Raw genomic sequence first — 27,226 nt, forward strand, 5'->3', positions numbered from 1 at the left:
AATAATAATAATAATAAATTATTAGTTTGCTGAGGCACCAGAGCTCTCTGGCAGAGAAGGCTCAATGTCTCATGACACTACAGTTCCCAGAATTCTATAGCACTGAGCCAGGACAGTTAAAGTGGAGTTTAACCAGATTATCTCCCCAGTGCTTATGCAACCTACAAGAAGGCAACTGTTACAAAGGGAAGGAGAGTGGATTAGATTCAGGGAGGTGGTACTATAGGGAACATGGAGAGTATGGAAAACTGGATCATTTCTGCAATCCGCCAAAATGGGTCTCCTTCAGATTTACTTCCAAGTAAACCTGCAGTTTCTACACTGATTATTTTGCTGTGAAAATTTTTAATTAACAACAACAACAACAACAATTCCTTAATAATAATAATAAATTGATGGGGGCTCTGACACGGAGGATAGATGTAGATGTGGCTGAAATGGATGAGGAGAATGACAGGAGGATGTAGATGTAGCTGAAATAGATGAGAATGACAGGAGGATAAATGTAGCTGAAATAGATGAGAAGAATGACAGGAGAATAGATCAGATGTGGCTAAAATAGATTAGGAGAATGACAAGAGAATAGATGTAGATGTGGCTGAAATGGATGGGGGCTCTGACACAGAGGACCCATTTGAATTTGGCTGCCAAGGATGGGAAAATAGGAGGAAGAAACATGAAGCAGGCCTTCACGTGAGGCTAGCATTCACGTGAAAGTGGAACCAGGAAGTGGCTCCCTTCTTCATCCCGGAAGTGCAAAGGTTCACGTTCAGACCCCCACTGAGAATGTGCAAGGGTCTCAGTTCGAATCGTTGAATCTGCATGGTATACACTGGTGTGGTAATACAATTTGCACTCACTCCGCTTTGCATGGATCCGCATCATGTGAATTGTCTTGGATTCGATTCCCCCTCGATTCGGAGGGGCAACCAGGTGTGATAAAACATATGCGCTATAACATGAATTCACATAGCTGCATATCATATCATCCCGGATATGAGCTGCAAAAACCTCCGTGTGATATACCCCACTGAGATGCATGTGTAGACAGTTTGTAAATTGCTAGCGTCTAGTAAATACTAGGAGAAATGCTACCAGAGGACATTAGAAAAATAGCAGGCAAATATTTTTTATGGTTAAACACTGCCACCCAGTGCTAGAAATTTGAGCACTGAGGAAAAAATTCATTTGTGGGGCTGAGTTTTGTTTGTTTTTCAAAATGTTAAACAGAGCTGTAACCTATTAAAAAGATAAACAGTTGCTTCTGGGAAAGTATTTTAACCTTTTTTGAGAGAGGGGATGTGGGAGTATATGTGAGTGCCACAAAAAACTACCTTTGGAGCACACTTTGACCTAAAAGAAATCAAAATCAACCCAAACTATGAAGAAAAGACTATGTTATGAAGAAAGGATAATTTTTTTAAATATTTCAGCATTTTAGCATTTTTTCTTCTATGGATTTCACGGGATGCTTTCTAGTTTTTTTCTTTTCATATGTATGAAGCAACAATCAGATTATCTTTTTCATTATAATTTCATTTATTGTACACACATGCCAAAAATAAATAGATTATGACCTCCTAAGATAAAATGAATGGAGGAGGTAAGTCAAGGATAGATTAATAACTGAACAAGTTAGGATGGCATGATATCAAATTTCTGCAGGGATGGTGGACTAGTATTCTTGGTTTAAAATATATTTCTTGAAATGGAGGTCAGTGAAATGGATGGCAGAAACATTGGTTGGATATAATAGATTGGAACACAGGTCTAAGTCCATCTTAGGGCCTTCTCTGCAATTGTGATGACAGCAAACCATTTCCCCCTTTGCCACCACTACTGCCAAGTGTCAGCCTAGGAGCTTAATGAGGACTATCAAACTGAACCATCAAAGGTCTATTGTGACCAATGTGAATGACATTTTTACAAATAATTTTTTTTGGCATCCACTTCAAAGTAAATACCACATTTCTGACAAATTTAGGGATGTGTTCTGCTAAAATAAGATAGAATTAGGTCCTGTTGTCATGGATACTTTTCCATTTGCACAGCCAGAGAATGTTGATAAGCTCTTTCACCATGACACCAACTGCCTGCTTTTTGGTCAGGGATTCAATGCTGGAAATATTTGGGACAGAAACCACCTTAGCGAGTGACTTGTGACAGAGATGTTTATCACACTATGCTCTTAAAGAGCTACTATTCCAGTGTGACTCCTCCAGCAGCCTCCTGTTGCATGCTGGGATTGGCAGTTTTAAGGAGGGGTATTTAGAATTCTCAGGCAGAGAAGTTCAGCTCCTTAAAACTGCCAATCCCAGCATGCAACAGGAGGCAGCTAGAGGAGTCACACTGGAATAGTACCTCTTTAAGAGCTCGTCTGATAAACACCAGAGAATGGAATGGAGAGAGTATGATCCTGTTGGCACTTCTGGACCTCTCAGTGGCTTTCAAGATCACTGAGCATGGTATCCTTCCAGACGCTCTCTCTGTGATAGGATCTGAGGTCATAATATGGCAGTGACTCCATTTTTATTTAGAAAAATCTTTACCTCCATATTTGTTTAATACCACTTTCATAATGTATTCTGAAGTGCCTGAGAATTACCACCTTGTCTTTTAATATTTTAAACATATACGTGAAACCATTCATTAAAATTATCTGGAGCAGATAGGAAACACATGACACTTCAAAGGTTGTGGGACTGTATTTGCCAGCATTCTTCATCAGTGGCTATGATGGATAAACATAAACATGCTGAGAATTGCAATCCATCAATATCTGGAGGCCATATGATTCTTACACTCTAGGTTTGAGATGAATTATCCTTAAAATTGGAAAATGTGAAAGTCGACGTCTCTTTTCCATCACCTAATCCCAAGAAGGTAATGGAAATTCTGAACAGACAGGTGTTTGGGGCAGTTCTTGTAGGAGTAGGATTAAAAAAAAACCTGAAATGTAATTCAGATACAAAGTTAGGGCTAGATGCATCAGGATATCTGCTTACATGCTTGAGAACTCCATTGCTAGAAGTTCCTTGACTTTGGAATTGCTGTCCTGAAGAAAGCTCACATAGCTCCCACGCTGTTATATTTTTGGCACCAGGCTGAGTTTTTTTTATTCATTCAGGCACTACAGTTTTTTTAAAAAAATAATAATCTTAATACCTCTGATGTGCATTTTTGGTTCCTGTATGTCACGACAGTTTTAGTCTTTTTTTTAAAAAATGTGATCTATTAGATTGTTGTTCTTGTGGTGTTGGGTTTTTTTTTAATGTTGTGCTAGATTTTAATTGATTTTTTATTTCTGCTGGTGGTAGGGTCTCTCATGTCAAACAGCTTCAGCTGTGGAACCCAGCTCCATGAAATAGCAAGTTTCATCTCACTGACTCTACTGGATGGGTGCTGGCATTAGACAACTATTAAACCAACCATCCCCATTGCCTGGAACATTCTGTCTTCTGGCATGTTTGCTCTACCCAAGGTGAGTATGGGTGTATTTACAACGAGGAAGAAATTCAGTCTCACCTAACATTTTCCTAGTCTACAGTGACCTTGCAATGACCTTATTAATGCCACAAAAACCAGATACAGCAAGGTGACATCTGCCTTACCGGCCACGCATTTCCCCCCTGCCAAACGCACTTTGGCACAAGGGGAGGTCCATTGGTCCTTTCCTTCACATTATTTTTGGCCACATTGCCCTGTCTGCTCCACTGTTTGTTTTTTAACTTCTCAGCATGCATCAACCTATCAACCAAGAGATGTTACTGTTTGCCTATCAATCTACTGGATCCATTCTGAATGGGAGGCCCCATTCAAACCTCTTTTCCTCTTCACCATCCCTGTAGATGAGAGAGGGAACTCACATGCACACACACAATCAAGTTTTATTTTCTTTATATTTTCTTTATTAAAATGTTCAACTATAAATCAGCAGTGAGGGAGTAGATCAGACTACCCTTTCCCTTCCCTGTCTAGTGAGTAGGAAAAAGAATCGATGAAAGGGGGCTGAGGGAAAGTGAATGCAATCTCGATCCGACTGTACGAGCAATGAGTCAGTAATTCCACCACTCAATTATTTACTGTGCTTCCTGCTCGCTCATATGGAGATCTGCATATCAACATTTGCGTTCTTCTTATCACCCCTTTCATCTGATTTCACCACACTCCCCTTCCTCTGATCATTTTCTCCACACACACAACCTTCATCTGATCACTTTCTCCATCCCCCTTTCATCCAATTTCTTTCTTCACACCTCCATCATCTGATTACCTTCCCTACTTACTGGTGGGGATGAAGAAGAGGGAGGGGGTAGCATGATTTACTCCCTCATTGCTGATCTCTTGGCTGAACACAAAACATGGCAACACATACCAAGCTTGCCAGAACCAACCTGTCTCACTCACCCAAACCATTTCCTGTACCCAGCTCCACACTGAAGCCACCTTGGAGCATCCAGCCATACACAGGATTGTCTGGATTTAGGGGGAAATTTGAGGTTAAACATGACTAAAGCTTTCAGAACCACATCTCCTGTGAATTGGATGTTTTGTCCAGAATGTCATGTGCATTGATCGCAGCAACTATGAGGTGGTTGTGAATTTTTTTTAGTGTGTAGACAAACCCTACAATTCTTTGAAAGAGGTCCCAGCAACAACAACAACAACAGGGCAAGAATGTGAAATGCACAACTGATGACGAAAGAGCAGCAAATGAATTTCAACTTACCAATTTTTTAAGGGCAATGGTGTGTGGAAAATGCCCTTTTCAGATTATGCTGATCATAAAGTAAGAGAAAGTGAAGGTCAAGACATATGACATGATATGAACCATTTTAAAAATTCATTAATATGGAATTCTAAAGGGAAAGAATTTCAAAAGCATAATAATAATAGTATCAAAAATAGTGGTATAAACATGCTAATGAAAAAAAATTGAACATAATATTGAATTGCTCATGACTGTCCAAAACAAAGGACTGACTGGATTAAAAAGAATTGTTTCAAAAACATTTGAGTAAAACGTTTGAGTAAAAAACACTATGTAATTATCTGGCTGAAAACATCCCATTCCTGTCCACTTTAGCACGCTCACACAAAATACTGTAATATTTATACATGCCATTTCTGCTTTTACTTTCTCTAGCTTTCCCTGATACATTCTTTTCACATTCCATGTTTCTATAATGTGTTGTGCAGCTTCAGACTTTCCTCTGAACATATGAAAAGTTGAATGTCCTTTCATTTTGAGTCCGTTTGTGTCATTGGCCACGGTTTTACTCACAGTTCTCCTTAGTTGTACCCTAGTAACTTGTTGAGTGCCTTCCGAACAGAAAGAGTAATATTCTGGCATTATTTCTTGTTTCATTTTGAACTATCTCCTCATCAGGTTTTCATGGCAAAAGAACATCAAAAGGAGGTTTACCGGTATTTCCCTCTGCACAATACTAACAAGTGTAAGCTATAGTGCCACTCCTGTTATCTCTGAGAGATCCTCCACCAATATACCACTACTGCTGCTGCCCAGTAGCTGTTTGGCACATTTCATCCGGCTATTTAGCAAAAGCCCTGGTGGTGCAGTGGTTAAATGCCTGTACTGCAGGCATTCACTCAAAACCACAAGGTTGCGAGTTCAAGACCAGCAAAAGGGCCCAAGCTCGACTCAGGCTTGCATCCTTCCAAGGTCGCTAAAATGAGTACCCAGACTGTTGGGGGCAAATTAGCTTACTTGCTAATTAGCTTACTTGCTGTTCACCGCTATGATCTTTGGAATAGCGGTATATAAATAAAACAAAACAAATTAAGCCTGTCTGACATGGGAGGCCCTACCAGCAGCACTGCTGCCATCAGCACAGCCTCTTGCCTCACAGGAACATGCAATCCCACAACAACAGAAAGGTAATACCATTGGTTCACAATTTGCCCACCCCAAAATAGAGAACAGATGAATAAAAATTATGTTCATTTTTTAGACTAGGTTTCAAACCACCCACTCCTCCACAGAACCAGCCCTTTAAAAAAAAGTACACTTTTGTACTTTTTAGGAAAAGGCCAACAAGGACCTAAAACAGGCCTAAAGAAAATGAACTGAAGTGACTAACTGTATCCCCGGGAAGCTTTAATTATGCCTACTGGTCATTTTAGTGGCTTATTTAAAAATGTTTTTTAGAGATGGGGTTTGGGAAATTGGAAGTCGGTCCTTTTGGGTTCCCAAGGTAGATGTGGTCCTCCTACAACTATTAGAAATTCCCCACATGTAATCTGTACATTATTCAACAATATCATATTTGAAACTCAGGGCTCACATACCTGCATTATGAGGACACACATCCCAACTGTCCCAAGAATGTGCTTATTATCATCAAACCACATTTTCACTTTTTCATAGCAACCCTGAGGAAAAGAGGATATTTTAATTCATTTTGACAGGGAAATTATCACAAACATGGTAAAAACAAAAACAAAACAAAATCAAAAACACAAACACAAACCCTAGCTAAATCAAAATCTGAAAGAGAATAGCATGCACAATATAAAGATTTTTTTACTTAATTATGAGGATAATATATTGTTCTATTTTGACTTCTCATGTCAAAAAAGATTATTTGACCACATCATCTTTTCCACACAAGTAGAAGTCATAACATCTAGAAATAAGTGACTATATAAATACACTGTTACTTCTTGTTTTATAATTTTAACAGTTCATTTACATCATATAATTACAATCAATACCAAACATACTAACAAATACTACATAAATACATAAAACCAACAAATAATATCTACACCTGTTACTTCCTTTCCTGGCTTCTGTAGTCTGTAAAAAACATTACATATCCTTTAATTTTTCTTCTTTCTATTTGTTATTAAGAGCCTTTGTCTTACTTTCTTTAACTCTATATTGACTGTTAGTTTCAAAATTTGCTTTCCATTCTCAGTTAAGATTAGCACAAAACACGTAATATATGTGTCATTTCTCTTTATAACACAAACCAAACATTTTCTACATCCTGTATCATTAATCTCAGTGAATTTTTGGTAAATACCTCTCAAATTATTGTGAATTCAAATATTTATACATATCCTACCCCAATCCTTATCAAATTTTTCTTTTGTGGCATCCCTAAGTAGTAATGTTAGTTTATCATTTTCCATGAAGTTCTACATCTTCATCTTCAATTCTCATATATCTGGAATCTCTGTCTCTTTCCATCTTTTCACATATAATATCCTGGCAGCTGTAATGTAATGTAATATCTTCCCAAATTCTCTCTTATATTTTTCTTCTGTCATACCTAAAATGTAAATTTTGCCATCTTTTTTCATTTTAATCTGTAGGATCTCAACCATAAGACTGTGAATCATTGTCCAGTATTTTCTTGCTTTTTCACAAGTCCACCACATGTGGTGCATGCTTCCTTTTTCTTTCTTATGCCTCCAACATCTGGCGTCTGATTTTTTAATAAATTTTACTTAATTTCTCAAGGGTCAGATACCATTTAAATTGAATCTTGTAATAATTCTCTTTTAGATCTGTTGCTAGAGTGTATTTTTTTGCCAATTTTCTTCACGTCCCTTAATGTTCTATCTTATTATCCACATTTCTCTCCCCCATCTCAATTTGATCACTAGCCCGCTTAAATTTCCTTTACGGAATTTTCCCTCACCCTTCTCATTTGCATTGTGCCTATAATCCTCTTATCCTTTTCCCCACTTTCCGACGACCCTTCACCCCCCTATTAGTTCCACGTGGACAGACTGCTCTCCCCTTCAATGCAGCAGGACTGCATGCGATGCGAAGCCAAACGCTGCTAGGATTGGACTCCCCCCCGACAGGTTACAGGAGGAACCTGAGGCTGTGCCAGGCCCCAGTTCTGAACTGCCAGTCCCAGCTCGCTCTCCCCAGCTCAGTGGATTTGGCTCAGCCAGACCCTAGCTCTGTGGATCTTCACCAGGGCTCAGCGGCCCAGCCTTGCCCCAGTAGAAGTTCCAGACTTGGGAGGCATGGGGGTTACAGACGGGCAGGGGAGGACGTCTTGGAGGTGTTGTTTAGCTGAATGCGGAGCTTCCAGACGGCCGCCCGGGGCATGCTTCAGGTGTTGGAGCTTCCACACGGGGGGCAGTGAAGACTCCACCCTGGGTCCGTTTCAGACCCGGAGTTTCCAAACCGCCGCCTCGGAGAAGCTGCAAAAAGAGAGGCAGCTCCGCACGGGCGGCCCAAACAGCGGCTTTTTTTTCTTTTGCCGCATGAGAAGTGCCGCTTCGCAGCTGCACGCTAAGCAGCGGTGGCAGAAAGCCTGTCTGCGCATTTTAAGCGCCCAAGCCCCTTAAACTTTCTCTCATCTTCGAGGCCATGGAGGCTGGCATCTATGTGCCAGAGCGGAACCCAGCATCACATCACGGCCAGCAGATCGGGCCCCTGATACTGGCTGACTGTGCCTACCCCATTCGGAAGTGGCTCATGACCCCCTTGAAGAGAAAGAGAGAAGAAAGCAGGGGGACTGTGAGGATGCCCTGGCAGATTTTTTCTGACAAGGAGATCTGAAGGATGGCTCCTGTGCCATCTCTGTGATGTCAGGTGCATTGTTGTAATACCATAAGCACATGAATAAATGTATCCCATATCCATCCAGTTTGAGTCTGCCTATCATTCCTGATCTGCTGGTGGGCATGTTTTGCCACGTGCCGAGGGGGGACACACACACACACACACACACACACAAAAGGTCTCCTGGTGCCTGTTTTCCTGGGGCAAAAGTACATCAGCTCCAACTGCCAATTGCCCCTTTGACAATGTATCAATTCCCCTCAAATTCAAGCTTTCCTAATGGCCCATTTGAATGTATCCAATGGGGCACCCAGAGGACATATTGGGGGAAAGATTCAAACTGCTCCTCTGAAAGCTTTCATTGGCCTAGACCACCTTGGCCTAACGGCCCAGAGCGCAGGTCCCATATATACCCGTGCGCAACTGTGCAGACCCCAGGACGGCGATCAAAATGGCAGCGCCACGCAGGAGGGTCCCGGTCCGAATCACCTACTGGACAGACGAAGAGGTCGGGATCCTCCTGGATCCCTGATGCCACAGGCCTGCGGGAGAGTGATGGCTAGCACCAAACAAGCCCAACCGGGGGCATTTTCTCGAGGCATCTCGTGCCTCCGAAACCAAGAGTTTCAAAGAACGCTGCACCAATGTGAGTGAAGTTTAAAACTCTGAAGGCAGTTCTTTGAAACCTTGAGCGGATTTCGGAGAGGCGCCCCCGGTTGACAGGCAGCCACCATTCTTCTCGCGCGCTGAAGGACCTGTGGATCAGGGGAGATCGGCCCAGACCGGAAGATCGCCGTCCTCAGGTAAGCCAGAGCTCTTGCCATGCCTGTCCTACCCTCCTTGACCCTTCCCTTGCCCTCCTTCCTTCCTGCTAGGTGCCAATGCCATCCCTCCTTTTCCTTTGCAGGCGTGCGGGCCGAGGTGGAGGGGAGGGAGGGAGGGCACCCTGGCCAGGTCGCCCTCTCACCATCCTCAGGGACGAGGATGTCCCCCGGGTGGGCCCCAGCCAGGACCAGCTGCTGTGCCCCTCCGCCGCCAGACAGGCTCCTCTGGCGGCAGGTAGGTCCCCAGGTGAGGGGTGGGGGTTGCCTGCCTGCAGCCCCACGACACTTGTGCCCTCGTCTGCCATGCCCGCATGGTAACTTGGCCTTTCCTTCCTTTTTTCCAGGCTTGAAGTCCTCGCTGCTGTTGCCGCCGCGGGAAGGAAGAGGAGCCTGGGCCGAGCCGCCGCCTGCCAGGAGAGCCAGGGCACTTGGGCCCTCGATGCCCGTGCCCTGGATCATGTCCTCCAAGCCCAGCCGCATGGTAAGTGTAGAGTGAACCCAGGGAAGGGGAGTGGGGGCACCAGAAGAAACCCTGCCTGTGGGAGTGGGTGATGGGTGCACAGGTGATCCTAACCATCCTCTTTCTTTTCCCCCCACAGAGAACCGGACGGAGAGGAGTTCGCTGCATTGAGGAGAAGGTGGACAAGCTGGCGGAGAGCGTCCTCCATGGACTACATCCAAGAGTATTAAAAGAACTGGCAAATGTAATATCAAGGCCATTGGCAAATCTTTGAGAACTCATGGAGAACAGAAGTACCAGCAGACTGGAGAGGCAAACGTTGTCCCCATCTTCAAAAGGGAAAAAAGAGGATCCAACAATTATCGTCCAGTGTGTGACATCTATTCCAAGAAGATTCTAGAGCAGATCCTTAAGCAGAGAGTTGTGCACATTGAAGGCAATTCCATAATCACAAAAAGTCAACACTGTTTCAGAGAAACAAGTCATGCAGACAAATTCAATCTCTTTCTTTGATAAATTACTAGCTTGGTAGATGAAGGGAATGTGGTGGATATAGTATATCTTGATTTCAGTAAGGCCTTTGACAAGGTTTCATGTTGCATTCTTGCAAACAAGCTTGTAAAATGTGTGCAGACAAAAGTAACTGTTACATGGATTTATAACTGGTTGACTGGCTGAACCCAAAGGGTGCCCAAACATGGCTCCTTTTCATCCTGAAAGAAGTGACTAGTGGCGTCCCACAGGGCTCTGTGCTGGGACCAGTGTTATTCATCTTTACAGTGTTATTACATCTTTCATGACCTGACTGGATGACAGAATTGGGGTCGATTATTATCATCAATTTGCAGAAGACACCAAATTAGGAGGAATAATTAATTCTCCAGAGGACAGGATCAAAATTCAAAATGACTGAATAGACTAGAAAGCTGGGCCAAAGCAACAAAATGAAATTCAACACGGAGAAATGTAAGTACTGCATTTAGGGAGAAAATAAAATGCACAGATATAGGTGGGGGACACCTGGCTGTGAATGAGACAACATGTGAGGGATTCGGAGTCCAAGTAGACCACAAGTTGAACATGAGTGAACAGTGTGAGTGGCGGCGTAAAAAGGCCAATGCAATTTTAGGCTGCATCAATAAAAGTATAGTGTCTAGATCAAAAAAGTAGTAATAGTGCCACTGTATTCTGCTTTGGTCAGGCCCCACCTGAATATTGTGTCCATTCTGGGCACCAACAATTCAAAAAAGACATGAGAAACTGAGAGTGTGTCCAAAGGAGAGTGACTAAATGGTGAACGGTCTGGAAACCCTGCTCTATGAGGAACAACTTAGGGAGCTGGGGTGTTTAGCCTGGAGAAAAGAAGATTAAGAAGTGATATGATAGCCCTGTTTAAATATTTGAGGGGTGTCACATTAGGAACAAGCTTGTTTTCTGCTGCTCCAGAGAACAGGACTAGAAACAATGATCCAAGCTGCTCTCTCCCTCCTCTCTCTGACTTGGCGTTCAAGCTCCTTCCTCTCCCTCCTCCCTCCCCCTCCATTAAAGCCACGGAGAGAGGGAAAGAGGAACTTTTGTTTTGTCTTTCCCTGTTCCCTCCCGTGGTTTTATGGAGGGGAGGGGGGAGGAAGGAGCTTGAACGCCCCAGGCCTACTGAAGGGGGGTTCCGACCCCCCAAACCCCCCCCCCCCGGTTACGTCCTTGTTGTATTGTTTTAGATATCTCAATATTTTCTCCTTCTCCTCTATTAACATAAGGGAGATTTCTTTGCATAATCTTTAATTTCTTGTGTTATTCTCTTTCTGTTGGAAATTCCTCTAACTTCTTTCCTCTTTTTTTAACATTCCTGGAGCTCGTTCATTTTCCTTTCTCTCCCCTTCTTTTTTCACTTACCATGACTCTTCCCCCTTGGGACATTAACAATGGATTGTCATTGGAGGTTACCTTTGGTAGCAAATTATTTTGGTGATTCTTGAGTTTATAGATGCTTGAGTATTCGGCTGATGCTACGAATCATTTCCTGGTTTGCACAAGTCTCCCATCCTTCTTCTTAATATGTATCTTTGGAGACAGATTATCACATTAATATCACAATCTTTTGGTGTAAAATTTCAGTTCTGACTTATATCTTGTTTGATTCCACTTCTTGTTTTTTTTCGTTCTTGCTTCCTTTCCAATTATCCTGCTGCACCTCCGTCTCATTTTCTTTATTTCTTCCAAATTACTCCAATAGAATCAGTTGGTTACCCTGTCCAGTGAAGTCTTCTTTGTGCAGTCACCTGCACTTTAACTTGTGCTCTTGTTCTGCCCACCATTGTGATTTATACTTTCTCACCTTTATCTAAGTTTGCAGCTAGCTTACACTATCTGATAATTCGTATCAATATCAGTTTCAAATATATCCAAATGTATTCAATCAATTCAAAATTATTTAAGAAGATAATTTTACAATTATAATATTCTATAATTAACCTTTGTACCTACAATCATTACACGTATCAACAGTTTCTACGTAGGGTTCAATTTATCTTACAGTACATTCTCTTTCACCCTGATCAAATACAAATTGTGCGTTTTGTAGGAATTTAACTATTGAGTATATTAACTTCAAGGTTCATCATTAATTGAGTTCTAAAAGCAATTAAGGGTTCATTCAGTTTATCTTTTAACAGTGTGAAGAGCATATGAACTTTTTCTTTTTCTTTGATCTTTTTAAAGAAACAAATGCATTTCAAGTTTCTATATTGAGTCAACAAATAGTTAATGACAGTAAGAAATTAAAGTCCTTTAGCAACAATTAATATAATCCATAATACGTATTAATATAATATAATCCTTTATAATAATATAATATATCCTTTATCAACAATTCATCAGTTATATCAATTAATGTCAGATTATTAACAATATGGTAATTTTCAGTTTTGAATAATGGATTCACATTGGACGGTTGCTTACTGTAACAGTATTCTTCGAGTGGTCATCTGCGATAATACAAATGGGTTTCACTGCGTCTGCGCAGTGCTGCTCGGAACCTACTGGAATCACTGGGCAGAGTTAACTCTGCCACTATTGAAACTTTTTGGCGGTAACTCCGCCCACGTTATAAGGCCCCTGCTTCCGCTTTTCCCAGTTCCGCATTTTTGAAGAGGGATGAAAGAGCCAAGTGGAGGACACTGAGGGGAAGCCGGGTGGGTTGATGTATTGCAGATGACACTCGAAGAAATATGTACCAGTAAGAACTTCCTTTTCTTCGTGGTCTGCGAATCATACAAATGGGTTTTGACTGACAAGCTAAGGTATAGGGAGGAGTGTCCTGAGACCAAAGCTATGGTTAACCAAGGGTAATTTAGTACAATAAAACACCTTGAACCATAAAAGAGTCAGTCTTTTTGTTCATGCACAGATCAAATCGCAATAACGTTGCTAAACCTGAGGAGGGAACAGAGGTCATGCAAGACCGATCCCCTAGAACTTGTGCAACCAACATTCAACAAAATGTAAACAGTGTCAATGTACAACACAAACATCAGTAGTGCAATCATGCAACCCTGAAACCAACACAGCCTCCGAAAGCTGCGTCTCGGATGGCTCTGGTTTCCAACTGTATGTTTAATAAAGGTTAAAGGTTGGGACGACAGCCGCCTTGCAGACTCCTCCAAAGGAATCCCCGACAGGAATGCAAGGATGCTGCCATTGACCTTGTGGAATGAGACCGAACCCTGCCAGGAGAGGTTTGCCAACAGTTCATAGCAGAGTGGATGGTACCAGCCACCCATTTGAAACCTGCGCAGCACAGCAACCCTTTCTTCGGTTCCGAGTGCATTGGAAAAGTCTCTCGGACCGACTGGAGCGCAGAGCGTTCTGTCAAATAAAACGCCAGTGCTCTCTGACCTCAAGAGAGTGCAGGCGTTCGCTCCGTATCCGAAGTCGGGTTGGATGCGAGGGTAGGCAACACAATGTCCTGCACATGTGAAGGCCAGACACCACCTTCGGTAAGAAGGTAATGTCCGTACGGAGGACCACTTGTCCTTGTGGAACCTCAGAATGGCTGGTCTCTCCGTAAAGCCACGGTTCGCCCGCACGGCGGGAGAGGTGATGGCCACAAGAAGGCGGTTTTCACGTCAATAGTCTCAAGTCCGCTGTGGCCATCAGTTCAAAGGGCTTAGATTGGAGGGCGGATCAGTACTGACTCCAAAACTCCAAGCCAGTGTTGTTGGTACCGACACAGGTGGGTACAGGTTGGGCACAACCCTTCAGGAACCCCTTACCAAGGGTCCTTGAAGAAAGAAACCCTCCCCCCGAGCTGGTATTTGGCACAGATGGCAGACAGGTAGCACTTGATGATGTGAGGGACAGCCCTCATCCAAACGGCCCATCAAAAACTCAGCACCATGACGGGACACCTGTGCAGGCGACAAGCCCTTTTGGTCAAGGAAGAGGCAAAATCTCCTCCATTTCCGGGCATAGGACTGCTGGGTGGAAGTTTCCTCTCCAGCCATGCTCACCGTCCTCACTGCCTCCGGCGGGCGTCAGGGCTGTATCCTCCAGGCTACCAGCGGCAGGCTCTCGAGTCCGTGTGGAGAATTCGTCCCTCCTGGATCACGCAGGTCCGGACGAGGGTCGAAGGCGAGGGGAGGGAATCTCTCCTGGAGAGGTGGCGAAGGGATGCGAACCACGGCTGTCTCGGCCACCACGGGTGATCAGTGATCGCATGCGATCGGTCCGTTGCATCTTGGATACCACCTGATGATGAGAGGGAACGGGGAAGGCCGTTTAGAGGAGCTCCTGTCCAGAGGAAAGCGAATGCGTCCGAGGGGGATCCGTCCAATCGCTTCCTGGAGCAGAACTGGGGGACCGTGGCTGTTCCATCTGGTTGCGACGAGCCCCCCCCGTCGAAGAGGTCGCTGACCGTCTCGGCGGATGGAGCCTCCATCGTGGCACACCGATGGAGATCTGCTGAGAGCGCGTCCTGCCAACTCGTTGTCCTCCCCGGGAGATGAATCGCCTGGAGGAGGACGCGTTCTCTGGTGCACAGTCCCAGGATGCGGAGGTGAGTCGAGCAGGGTCATTGGACCTGTTACCCACTTGCTTGTTGATGATGTATACATCACGGTGGTGTTGTCTGTCCTCAGGAGGACCACCCTCCTGTGACAGCAAACTCGAACGCCCTCAGTGCTTTCCACTGCGAGCATCTCAAAAGCGTTTGATGTGGAGGAGCTTGTCTTGTGCGGACCACCTGTCTTTGACGACGAGGTCGAAGGGGGCGCCCCATCCCTCCAGGGATGCATCGGTGTCAGAGTCAGCTGCCGCCTTGGGCTGATGGAAAGGCATCCCGGTGCAGACGTTGGAGCTGTCTAGCCACCATCTGAGGGAAGCGGCCACCGTCTCGGTACCGTGAGCCACTTTAACGGAGGTCCTCCAACCGGAAGAGAAGGCGGAGAGGAACCAGGATTGGAGAGGCCCGAAGAGAACGTCTGCCCAAGGGGTGCGAATGTCGTCGATGCCATGTGGCCCAGGGCGACCTGGACGTCTCTGGCTCTCACCCTTCTGTGGGAGATGCACGGCCTGAGGCGACGCTGTCAGGGCCTGAACCCGATCCGGAGGAGGCAGGCCCGAGTTTCGGAGTCGAGGATGGCCCCCGATGAACTTGACCTGTCTGGTCGGTTGTGAGTGGACTTTCCCTGTTGACGACCAGCCCAGGAGTCGAAGGGTGCAAGGCGAATGAGATGCCTCCTGCAGCTCGCCTTGGGATTCGGCTGCAAACAGCCAGTCGTCCAGGTGGGAAGACCCTGAAGCCCTTCTGTGAAGGTATGCCACCACCGGTGCATGCACTTTGTGAAGACTCGTGGAGACCGTGGCCAAGAGGAAGGGAAGAACGTTGTAAGGTACGACGGTAGAGCCGACAGCGAAGGCGAGATCTCCGGTGGGACTCTCGGACCGATGTGGAAGTAGCCGTCTTAGGTCAACGGTCGCAAACCACAGGCCCTGGTGACGAGCAAGGCAGAATGGAAGCCAAGGTACCATTCGAAAGCGATGGTAGTCAAGGAACAATTTCAATTGTCTAGTCCAGGATGGGCCTGATGCCCCCATCCGCTTCTCGGTACCGGATTGAAGTCCTGGAGAAAAAGGCCGAGGACATTGGTCGGGGGCAAAGGGAGATTGCCCCTTACCAAGCCAAGACGCGCACTTGTCGAGAAGGGTGTCCGAGGTGGGCGTGCGACATGAAGCTCCAGTTGGAGGGAGCTTTGGAACTCGAGGGTAACCCCTGCGGACGATGTTTTGAGAACCCACGAGTCCGATGTTTATGAGGCCCAGGTGTTAACAAAGGGCCTCAAAATGTCCAAAAAAGAAGAGGGGTGAAGAAGAGATGAAGCGCGCTGCTCCCTTCAGGCTCTCTTCTTCCCCTGGGTCGGTGTCCTGCCGGCGGGACTTGCGGGTACCGAGGCGGGAAGTTGCGACGGCCAGAGGAGGGAGGAAGACTGGGGGGAAGCGGTGTCTCTGGGAGCCCTGTTGCTGGGGCTGCCGATCCGGGAGAAGGTTCCTGTGACTGACCTTGCGGTTGCCACGGCGCTGACACTTCCGGGGAAAGGAGAGGCGGTGCCGAAGACATGCCGTGCTTCTTCGCCGCCGCCTTCATCCTGAACTTGCGGTTTCAGGCGTCGTCCGGTCTTTGCGTGGAAGGCCGGTCCCGTCGAGCGGCATGTCCTCGATTGCCGCCCTGACCGGGGTTGAGGTCAGAGGCCCTCACCAGGCGTGGCGTCTGAGTGCCATGGACGCGGACATGGCCTCCCCGAGCAGTCTGCCATATTCCTGGAAGTGGTGTGAGCCAACTTCCAATGGAATGAGCCTCGTCCCTGATCTCACCAGCTGCCTCTGGTGTCTCCGGGACGTCTGGGACGGGGGGGGAGATCCGTTCCATGAGGGTCTGGATGTAGGCCCCCATCCAGGGCGGTGAAATTGGCAGCCTTGACTCGAGGGCCGATTGCCGAGTAGGTCTTTTGGCCAGTCCATCTATCTTTTTCGCCTCCCTGTCGACAGGGGAGGTTGCTGCTTGCGGACAAAACTATGTTGGGCTCCCTCGACAATCGCAGAGTTTGCCGGGTGTCAGACAACCAGGGGCAGCTGCTGGAGCGACTCTGTTAGAGCGACTCAACCTTGCGGGGGCGCCGAGCGAGAGGGTGGCCGGGGAGTCCCAGGCGGACTCTCTTAACGATGGTCGGAGCGAAGAAGGAAGGAGAAGCAGGCCAGAGCCGGAGTAGGCACTCATCCGTGCACCCGACGCTCTACGCGGTCCTTCGCGTCGTCTTCCGGAGAGGCGAGCTATGATTCTCAGAGCTCTCGCGCCATCTTTATGACGTGCTCGGTGAAGGACGGACGTCGTCGGAACGGGGGACGGCTCGGGGGATTGTGCATCCTCTGGGGTGAGGCCGACCCGAGAGGACATCCTCGTTGGAAGGGGCTTCAGACCGGAGCAAGGGATCCTCTCGGGTCCAAGTCAGGGAGAGGGGGTCTGTCACTCTTACTTGAGATCTCGGGCGGGTTGGAATGAAATCCGTCGAGGACCGCAAACGCCTGCGAGGTGGAGTGGAGATCTCTCGAAGACGACACATGTCGGACCGGTCTCGATGAGTTGCCGTGGCTTGCAAAGATGGGGGTTCAGTCTGGTGAACTCCCTCACCGCCTTGTCCTCCGAAAACTGATACGTAGTACCGGCCAGACTGAGAATCGAAGAACAGGTCCGGTATTCTCTTGTCTGCGGGGCCGTTCAGTCATTTGTCGGTCCCGTGTCGGGGGCGACCGGTGTTCAGGCGGTGAAGAACAGTGTCTTCGTCCCGTGACAAGTCCATGGTGGGCTTGGGTGGCGTGTCGGTACGGAGTGCGCGCCCCCTGCACATTTCCGGATCGGGGAGCCTCGAGGTGGAGCGGGCCCTGTTTTGTAGGAGCGCTTCTTATCTGGCTTCGGCGGTGGGTGCGGGCGATCTTGGAAGGCTGGATTCTCGGGGCAGGAACGACCCGACTGTCATGGTGTCTTTCTTCCCAGACTGGGACTCTTCTGCCAGGAAGAAGGGGTGTCCGGAGGTCAGGAGGACAGCGGCCGCGCCGACGAGGAAGGCCTGGGGATTGTCCCTTCCACAGGCCAGCCAGCTCTTTGGTCGGGCATGGCACGGCCTTGGATGCCTTGGAGGATGAAGGCGAGGCGAGGTGACCTCCAGCTCGGTGCCTTTTGGACGCTCCCTTGATTTCCCGCCGGTTTGGAGGTCGGCTCGGACCTCAGCCCCGACACTTGTGGGGCGTTGGATGGTTTCGTCGGTGGCACTGGGCGGTTTGGGCATGGGCCACATGGAGGTGGTGAAGGGTCCCGCCGGACCACACACCTGGAACGCGGTTCTCCAGATCCGAACTGGACAACTGGCCCGAGAGATGAGGCGGGGGCCCGAAGGCGGGAAGAAGATGACCGCGACCTCCCTCTTGCACTTCCCATGGCAATCGCCGAAGTGGTCCGGTTTTTCCGGGCTGGGAGAGGGATCTGCGAGCAGGCAGCCTTGGTGTCATGGTTCTTGCCCAGGCCAATAGGCAGGGGAGTGCGGGTCTTGGACGGGCCTTGCCCCGCAAATGTGCACTTTTGAAGGTGCAGCTTTCCAAGCAGAGGGGAATCCAAAAACGAGAACAGCCAAAAGTCCGAATTACAGGGGGGGAGACAGAATGGTCAGAGACAGTCGAGGCGAAAGCGAAGTGATCCAAGCAAGCAGCAAGCAAGCAAAGTTCCCTAACACTAGCGCGCGAAAAGGACGGGGAAAGAGCGGGGGCGGGCCTATAACGGGTGGGGGATACCGCCAAAAGTTCAATATGTGCAGAGTTAACTCGTCCAGTGATTCCAGTAGTTCGAGCAGACTGCGTAGGCGCAGTGAAACCCATTTGTATGATTCGCAGAGACCACGAAGAAGAAATACATATACATCAATTCCCCACTGATGTATTATTATATTCCTACTTTTGTCATTGTTATCTTCTCTTCTTTTGATTATCGCTTACTGAATCCTTTCCTTCCCATGGCTCCACACATCGCTCCTAACCTGATCCCTATTCAACCTCTTCCTATCTCCCAGCTTCCATTCCTCTGTTCACTCTGGAACTGTCATTCTGTTGCTCCGAAAGTGACTGCTGTCCATTATCTTTTTCTCTCTAGATCATTTAACCTTCTCGCTATTACTGAAACCTGGCTCCCGGCCCATGATATTGCTACCTCCGCTGCCCTTTCTTTTGGTGGTCTCTCATTCACTCACACAAGCTGCTCTGAGGGTCGAGGAGGAGGGGTCGGTATACTATTGTCTAATTCCTGCCAGTTTCAAGTTCTTTCTTTTCCCCCCAGCTATTGTTTCTCTTCATTCGAGTCTCACTGTATTCAACTCTTTTTTCCTTTACAGCTCTGGATTGCTGTCATCTATCGCCCTCCTGGTTCTGCTACCCAGTTCCTATCTGACTTTGAATCTTGGCTGACGTTTTTTCTATCTGATACAATCCCTTCTCTGATCCTAGGTGACTTTAATATTCACCTTGAAAATCCCAACAATCCTTCTTCATCTCGCCTTAGCTCCGTTTGCTTCTTTTGGCCTTCATCTTCATTCTAACTCCTCAACCCACTGTCTCGACCTAATTCTTGCTGCTAAGTTTCCGACTACCTGGCATCTGATTTTCCATTGTCTGACCATCATTTAATTTCTTTAACTCTTACTTATATCCCACCTCCTCGTCGTACTGTCCAGCGCCATTTCCGCAACCTTCAGTCTGTTAACTCTAACCTTCTCAGTAAGACTTTGAATTCATCTCTCTCTTCTCTTGATCTTGGGGACTCTGCTGATTCAGCAATGTCTTTATTTAATTCCACTCTTTCTTCTACTCTCGACAGCTTTGCTCCTGTATCTGTACGTGTGTCTTCCCCTATGACTAGGCCTCAGTCCTGGCTCACTCCCACTATCAGGTTCCTCCAGTCCTGCTCTCGAGCGGCCGAACGTCTTTGGAAAAAGTCTAGGGAACGGGCCGATTTAATTCATTATAAATTCATCCTTTTATCTTTTTCACGTGCTCTGTCTATGGTAAAACAGAACTATTTTAAATCGCTGATCTGCGCTATTGAGAGGCGTCCGCAGCGTTTGTTCTCCTGCTTCAATACACTACTAAAACCTTCCTCTCCCCCTGTCTTCTCATCATTTCCCCCCACTGACTTCGCCAACTACTTCATCACTAAAGTCACTACTATTCGATCTGAAACAGTTCCTCCCGACTTGCCCCCTACCACTAACCTCCTAGTACCTTCTACTAATAAACTCTCTGGGTTTCCCCCTGTTTCTCTGGATGAACTCTCTACGCTGCTAAATTCTTCCAAACCTACTACCTGTTCTCTTGATCCTATTCCCTCCCATCTCCTAATCTCTATAGCCCCTTCTCTTCTGCCCTCGCTCCTCTATATCTTTAATCTCTCTCTCTCTATGGGTTCCTTCCCTTCTGACTTTATGCTCTCGTTTTCCCAATTCTGAAGAAACCCTCTCTCGACCCCTCTTCTTTGTCTAGCTATCGTCCAATTTCTCTACTTCCTTTTCTTTCTAAGGTCCTAGAACAGGTCGTTTATTCTTGCTGTATTAAGTTTCTTGAAACCAACTCCATCCTGGACCCTTTCCAGTCTGGCTTCCGCCCACGGCACTCTACAGAGACAGCCCTCACCAAGATCTCAAACGATCTCTTGCGGGCCAAGGCAAACGGCCTCTACTCTATTCTCATTCTTCTTGATTTGTCTGCGGCCTTTGACACTGTTGATCACTGTCTCCTGGTTGATTTATTTTCTGACCTTGGGTTCTCCGACTCTGCTCTTGACTGGTTTAAATCTTACTTGTCAAATAGATCTTTTGCAGTGGTCACAAGTGGTCAGACTTCATCCTCTATTCCCCTATCTGTTGGAGTTCCCCAAGGCTCTGTCTTGGTTCCCCTTCTGTTCTCTCTATACACACTGTCCCTAGGTAAACTCACCAGTTCTTTTGGTTTCTCCTATCACCTGTACGCCGACGACACTCAGCTGTATCTCTCCACCCCTGACCTTTCGACGGGGCTTGAACAGCAAGTTTCTTCTTGTCTGACTGCCATTTCTCAGTGGATGCGGCTTCGGCACTTAAAGCTCAACATGTCTAAGACTGAGTTTCTCGTCTTTCCACCTAAACCCACGCTTCATTATTCCTTTTCTGTTTCCATTGATGACACTTCTATTCAACTGGTTCATCAAGCCCGCAGTCTTGGCTTCATTTTTTACTCTTCTCCGTCATTTATTCCCCAGACCCAGGCCACCGCCAAAGCCTGTAGATTTTTTCTCCACAACATTGCCAAGATCCGTCCATTCCTCTCAATCTCTACTGCCAAGACTCTGGTCCATGCACTAGTGGTTTCGCAACTAGATTACTGTAACCTCCTTCTAACAGGGCTTCCTCTTTCACACCTCCATCCTTTAATCTCTGTTCAGTATTCAGCTGCCCGTATTGTCACATCCACTCGCCGCTTTGACCATGTTTCTCCTCTTTTATCTTCCCTTCATTGAGTCCCCTTCCCCTTCCGCATCCGGTACAAGCTTTTGTTATTGACTTTCAAAGACCTCCATGGATTGGCCCCTACTTACTTATCTGACCTTCTTTCTCCTTACATTCCTACTCGCACCCTCTGCTCTGGTAGTCAAGGTCTCCTGTCAAAGTGTAGGACTACCACTGCCCCCTCCCGAATTTGTCCCTTCTCGCTTGCTGCCCCTTACTCCTGGAACCTTCTTCCCCCACATGCACACCTCATCACTTCTTTATTCAGTTTCAAAACTGAGTTAAAGACTATATTGTTTAGAGAAGCGTTCGCAGAGGGGAGCCCCTCTGACCCAGGAAGCCTCCTTTTAACCATTCATTAAGAAGCCAAGCCCTTCCTCCAGTCCATCTGCCTTGGTCCAGGCTTCGGAGGTGGAGAAGATCTGCTGGACCTGATCCTATTCCCCACCACCACTCCCTTCTCCTTTTGTGTCGTGTCTTTTTAGATTGTAAGCCTGAGGGCAGGGAACCATCTGACTAAAAGATTGTATGTACAGCGCTGTGTAAATTTACAGCACTTTCTAAATAAGCTAATAATAATAATAATAATAATAATAATAATAATAATAGTGTACTCATTATTTTCCTTCCTTCCTTGGAGAGCAGTGCTGCCTTGGAGAGGCTTTAAACAAAGCCAGGATGGCCATCTGTCAGGGGTACTTTTTATATTCCTGCATGTCAGGGGGTTGGACTTGATAGACCTTGTGATCTCTTTCAACTCAATGATTCTATGATTCCCCTTTCCCATGGGAGCACTCCTCCTTCTCTCATTCCAGAGATCCTCAGATCTTTCTAGCACAGCCTTGGTTCCCTTCCCATCTGCTCCTTAACTGCAAAGGAACGTAACCAACGGTTTTAGCAATTAACACTACTTCAAGTTCGATCATTGGACAGTAGTACGGTATGACACATTTTAAGTCAGCAAATAACAAACAAATGAAGCTATACCCATTAAACTCTAAATCATGGCAGGCAAGCTGAAGAATTCAGCTCCTGACATTCTGTGTTCCCCAAACAAATTTCCCATTTCATTTACATTGCCATGTGATTATAAAACTGCAAGCAACATAATACATTGAATACAAATGGCAATAGAAACCATGGATATATATATATATATATATATATATATATATATATATATATATATATAACAGTTTAAACCTTGCATCACCCAGGACCTGGTTTTTCAGGATAGCAAGTGTGAAACTTTTCCACCAGTTCTGGCTCATGCACATTTTTACTCTCCACCCATTCATTTTCTGCACTAGGTAGGTGTTGAACAGTATTGAACAAAATACTGTAGCTTCCATTTGTGAAATCTGGAGTCCAGAACTTGGACTCTTCAAAATGCTGACCCTGATCCATCAGAATAGAAAGCACAGTTGCCACTGGTGGATACCACACATTGTTATCCAAGCCTGGTTTGAGCAAGCTGAAAGACAAGATGCAAGTGCTTATATTTTTTTGGTAAATTCAGTTGTGCTATCACTTCATTTACTAGTGTTTTAATCACAACTTCCCCCACAAATTTTGGCCCCAATTTGTTAGAGTCCTGCAACTTGTGTAATAATTTGGTACACCTTAAAATCAGTTGGGGCCCATTTTTGATCTGCATATTTCTTGTACATCTCCTTAGCATCATTCAGAGTGGATTCAATAAAAGGCTTAACAATACACCATTTAAAACTCCATCAGGTCCAGATATTCTGTAGGGATGTTTAGGCCTCCCTTTCCCAGCACATTACCCAGTGTCTCTAGTCTCTTTGCTGTCACCACACACACTGCTGCCCCAATTTTCTTGAGCAGCTGGCAATTAGCCTGGTATACAAGAAACAGTCTGGGTGGGAGAAAGTCCGATTTCCTTTTTAGCCCCTGTATCTTGGGGTCTTGAAAATCCATCTGGTCTTTCCCCAGGGTGATTGGGTTGAGAGCCAATACAAATGGGATTATTTCCCAATGCTTAACCACTGCCAGGAACACAACTGAAGTTTGCTTCTCAACTGGGCCCCTATGCATAATAGCTCCATTCATTTGGACAAAATCTATAACGTTGTTGAAATTCTCAGGCCATAGCCCTAAGCCACTTGCTACAGCTGGATTCATCAAGCAATCAATACACCCCAAGTCTAGAACAGCCACAATCTCCATTTTCCCTTCCTCACTGGGATTTCATAGTTCAACTGGTTAAAAAAATGGAGTAGCCCACCACTCATCATAGTTGATGGGCAACTACTGTCTATAGCTTTTTATCACTGTCTAAAGTAGGCTTTTGTTGTTTCCTGTCGGCTCTGAGTGACTTCCAGAACTCTTTGTCATGGTGGCCGTGTCCTCTTCATCCTACCTCCTGACAGGTCTTGGCATTGCCACCAGAGCTGTGGTGGTTGCCTTCTTGCTGCTGCTCCTCTTCTTGCTTTTATTTCTTGCATCTGACATCTTCTTCCCAGGCTTGACCATCTTCTTCTTTAGGCAGCTATCTGCTAGGTGACCTTCTTTCCCACATGGGAGACAGAGCCCCAGCGATATACAGTATGCCATTACTGCTCCATTTCAGTTACCTTTCTCCCTTCTTGGCATGCTTGTTTTGATGGACCTCATTTAGCAATTCCCTTGGTAATGTTAGGCCCTGCCATTGCTTAGCAAATCTAACGATTTCCTTGACGATCTCTCCTTCCCCCACCAGCATTATCCACTCTAACAGTGTGTGTGGGTTTTCCTGCAACAAGACCCATTCCAGGATGTCAAGGTTTAGCCCACCACAGAAATACTTAATTTTGGTGGCTTCATCTCAATTGGTCACCCTTGCAGCCAGCCATCAAAACTCCTCTACGTACTTAGTTACCAACTATGTGCACAGTCATCAGGCTCATATGGGCTTTTTCCTGCCAGAACAAGTCTTCAAAACGGGTAAATAGATTCATAATAAATGCTTGTCAAATATTCAAAATATGCATCCCCTTGTCATACAGATGCGCCTGCCACTCTGCTGCTTCCCCTTCAAGGTGAGCACTGAGTGTGTTCCCACTCAGCCATAAATCTGAGCACTCATGTTGAGAACAACAGTAGTTTAATTGAAATGTTCAGAGTTTTCATAAAACGTAACTACCACCTATCTGTTGTCTGGCAGTGGGGACTGGGGCTGCCCCAGGGGCTGCATCACTGGAAGTTGCTGTGGGACTGCTTGTGGTTCCTGCTGTACCCTTGGGGGTAGAGGTGGCATGACCACCGGCTGCTGCCCACCAACCTGAGTCACCTGGGATGATTGTTGGCCCAGGACCTTGTTATCTGCTGCCAATTGACAGGCCTCTTCCATCACTCTCCAGCAATAGTACTTGCACTATTTCCTGCAGGTCCATCACTTTTTCATTAAGTTCCTGTAATTCGCCTTCAGGATCTTCTTTCTCCAGACTCATCACCAGGCTGCCGACCTGGGCAGATCAGTTGGATAGCCTCCCTGCATTTTGCTGTTCCCATGGCACAGCCTGACCTCTTTGGTACCACTGGGGAAATTGAATCATGTGCGTATACTATTCCTTGTGTAAAATGTTCACAACCAGCTGTCAAATGGACTACATTTTATTCCCATGAGTAAAAGACTGGTCACCAAGAAAGCTGATGGTGGCAGGAAAGGAAAATTTCTCAATTACTAATGTACTGCCACAGAGGAAGCTTTCAGATGGATTCTAGCCTGCGTTTGGTCAGATTTGTTCCACTTTTCTGCCAGTGTTCTAAGTGTCAGCTTACTCATTTCATCACCACCATCTGAATAGAAAACCAGGGAGTATTTTGTTTTCACGCCATCGGAGGGGACACTTAGAAGCAATGCCTCTCCTCCTCTAGTGATTTCACTGTGTCAGAGGCCAATCAGTGCTTTGACACAATTGCCTGCCCAGTTGACAGGAAATTCCCCATCTGGATCCATTAACCTCCCTCTTAATACTTCATGTCCCAGGGAATCTAAACATTGGCTGGTAATGGTGACAACGGGCCACGACAATGGAGCAACACACTAGTCATCTTCTTTTCACCTAGCAGTTAAAACCTAGTCCAGAGCATGACTTGCATTCTGAGTGGGGCCAGATTGTGAGACTTGGGATTGTTCTGACCAATAATCCACGACAAACTTCAGGTAAATCAGAAAGTTTATTGTAAAAGATAAGGTAGAAACATTCCTGGCCACGTCATTGAAGAATCTGAGGCACACAAAGGGGAAGCCTTAATTTAAAATGACCTGTGCCCCCCACCCTTTTTTTTCCCTTTCCCCCTCAGATGTCCTCCCCCCAAAACCCCCCCCCCCCCTCAGCGGAGGCTTGGAGCCCTACATCAAAGCAACCCAATGCGAGTATCATTTGGTCTCCGGACATCCTCTGTCTTGGGAAAGCTATTGATACAGTACTTAATTGATGACTTGTATCTGTGGAACCTCTCTCAGTTGTAAATCTTTCTCAGGGTGTGAAAGATTCTTTGTCCTGTTAGCCTATGTTTTGCTTACGTGACACATTTGATTACAAATCATGGCCGCAGATGGGCATTTCCCACAATGCTTATTCAATTGAGTCCTACAGATACATACTTTTATTTAATCCATATATATATGCTAAGACACTCTAAGATCTATATTTATATATAAGAATATATCATCAATGTGCATGTAACTAATTACTAACTCAGGTGACTTAATCTAAACTCTTTATATCATCATGTTAGAACTCCGAATGAATAAATGAATGGAACAACTGAATTGTAAACCAGTACAATTCAACTTCTTCCATGTTTTGCCTTTTTCTGCACAAACCCCAGCTGGACAGGGGTAGAAGAGATTTTGCCTCTTCCCTAAACATCATCCTGTCAGGCCTCTATAATGTAGTCCAGATCAGCAAGCCAATTTAGGATTATATCCTGTACAGCTGTTATCCAAAGTGCAAACATGGAATTCAACGGCTGTGTTTTCAATTCAGGGAGACTATCACCAAGGTTATTCACACTATTTAAACTGAGGGACAGTTTCTGGAGAACCAACACCAAGTTGTTCTTCATCAGTGTCTCCCCACTCCATATTCCCATATCTCCCTCTGCCCCCAATGATTCTAATAGCAGCTCCATGTTTCTATCCCCATCTCTTTTTTCAAAACACATCTTGTAGCCAACAGGTAGACACTTTGGCTGCACCAGCTCTGAAAATGTCCAAAATCAATTAGGGAGATTAACTGTAGAAGAAATAGTATCTTCTTCCCTGTTCCTTCCTTCCAAAAGAGAGGCAACATCCTAAAGTATTTCTTTTTAAGTGTTTCTCTCAAAGGGGAAACTCCTTTGGTGTTGCTCCCTTTGGTGACAGAAAAGGCTGAGGTTTTTTTTAAGAAAGAGAAAGTGACTGAGGGCCCTGGACTGATCCATTGGGTTGCCCTGTTTCTTTACCTGCATAAGTAACAGCCATACCAGCTAGTACACTTCTAAACAAACAGGAATATTTGTGATACTAAACATCCCATTTTAGATTAAAGCCAAATTCCAGGTTACATATTAAGTAGAATTACCGTTTTCCACACTAAACTCGTGTTGGTGGAATTTCGACCACAGTCTTGGGAATTTTCCATGCAGCATCTGTCAGGAACAATGTTGTTACCCAACACTGAGTACCAATCTGTGTAATCAGTAACTCCACAGCAGTGCATCTATGAGACAAGAAGAGAGGGAGTCTTTAAAAATCCTGTATCTCAAAGCACACTTTATATCTATTTTTTAAAATGAACATGTTTTTAAAGGAACGTGAATAGTTAAA

At 45.8% G+C, this 27,226-nt stretch overlaps 1 protein-coding gene across 5 annotated transcripts in view; it reads right to left on the reverse strand.

The window, feature by feature from the left end:
* Nucleotides 1-27,226, reverse strand: part of TSPAN9 (tetraspanin 9) — a 266,033-nt gene that overhangs the window by 11,418 nt on the left and 227,389 nt on the right. For 4 of the 5 annotated variants that reach the window (XM_042467723.1, XM_042467722.1, XM_042467721.1 and 1 more), the window contains 2 exons: nt 26,982-27,119; nt 6,310-6,393 (listed from right to left, as the gene is read on the reverse strand). In XM_042467723.1, the coding sequence (XP_042323657.1) occupies nt 6,310-6,393; nt 26,982-27,119 (222 nt within the window). Of the gene's footprint in view, nt 1-4,729; nt 4,779-6,309; nt 6,394-26,981; nt 27,120-27,226 lie in introns of all 5 variants that reach the window. The other variant, XM_042467720.1, reaches the window with a different exon arrangement.

This window comes from Sceloporus undulatus, chromosome 5 (assembly GCF_019175285.1).
Source record: "Sceloporus undulatus isolate JIND9_A2432 ecotype Alabama chromosome 5, SceUnd_v1.1, whole genome shotgun sequence".
NCBI classification, from domain to species: Eukaryota; Metazoa; Chordata; class Lepidosauria; order Squamata; family Phrynosomatidae; genus Sceloporus; species Sceloporus undulatus.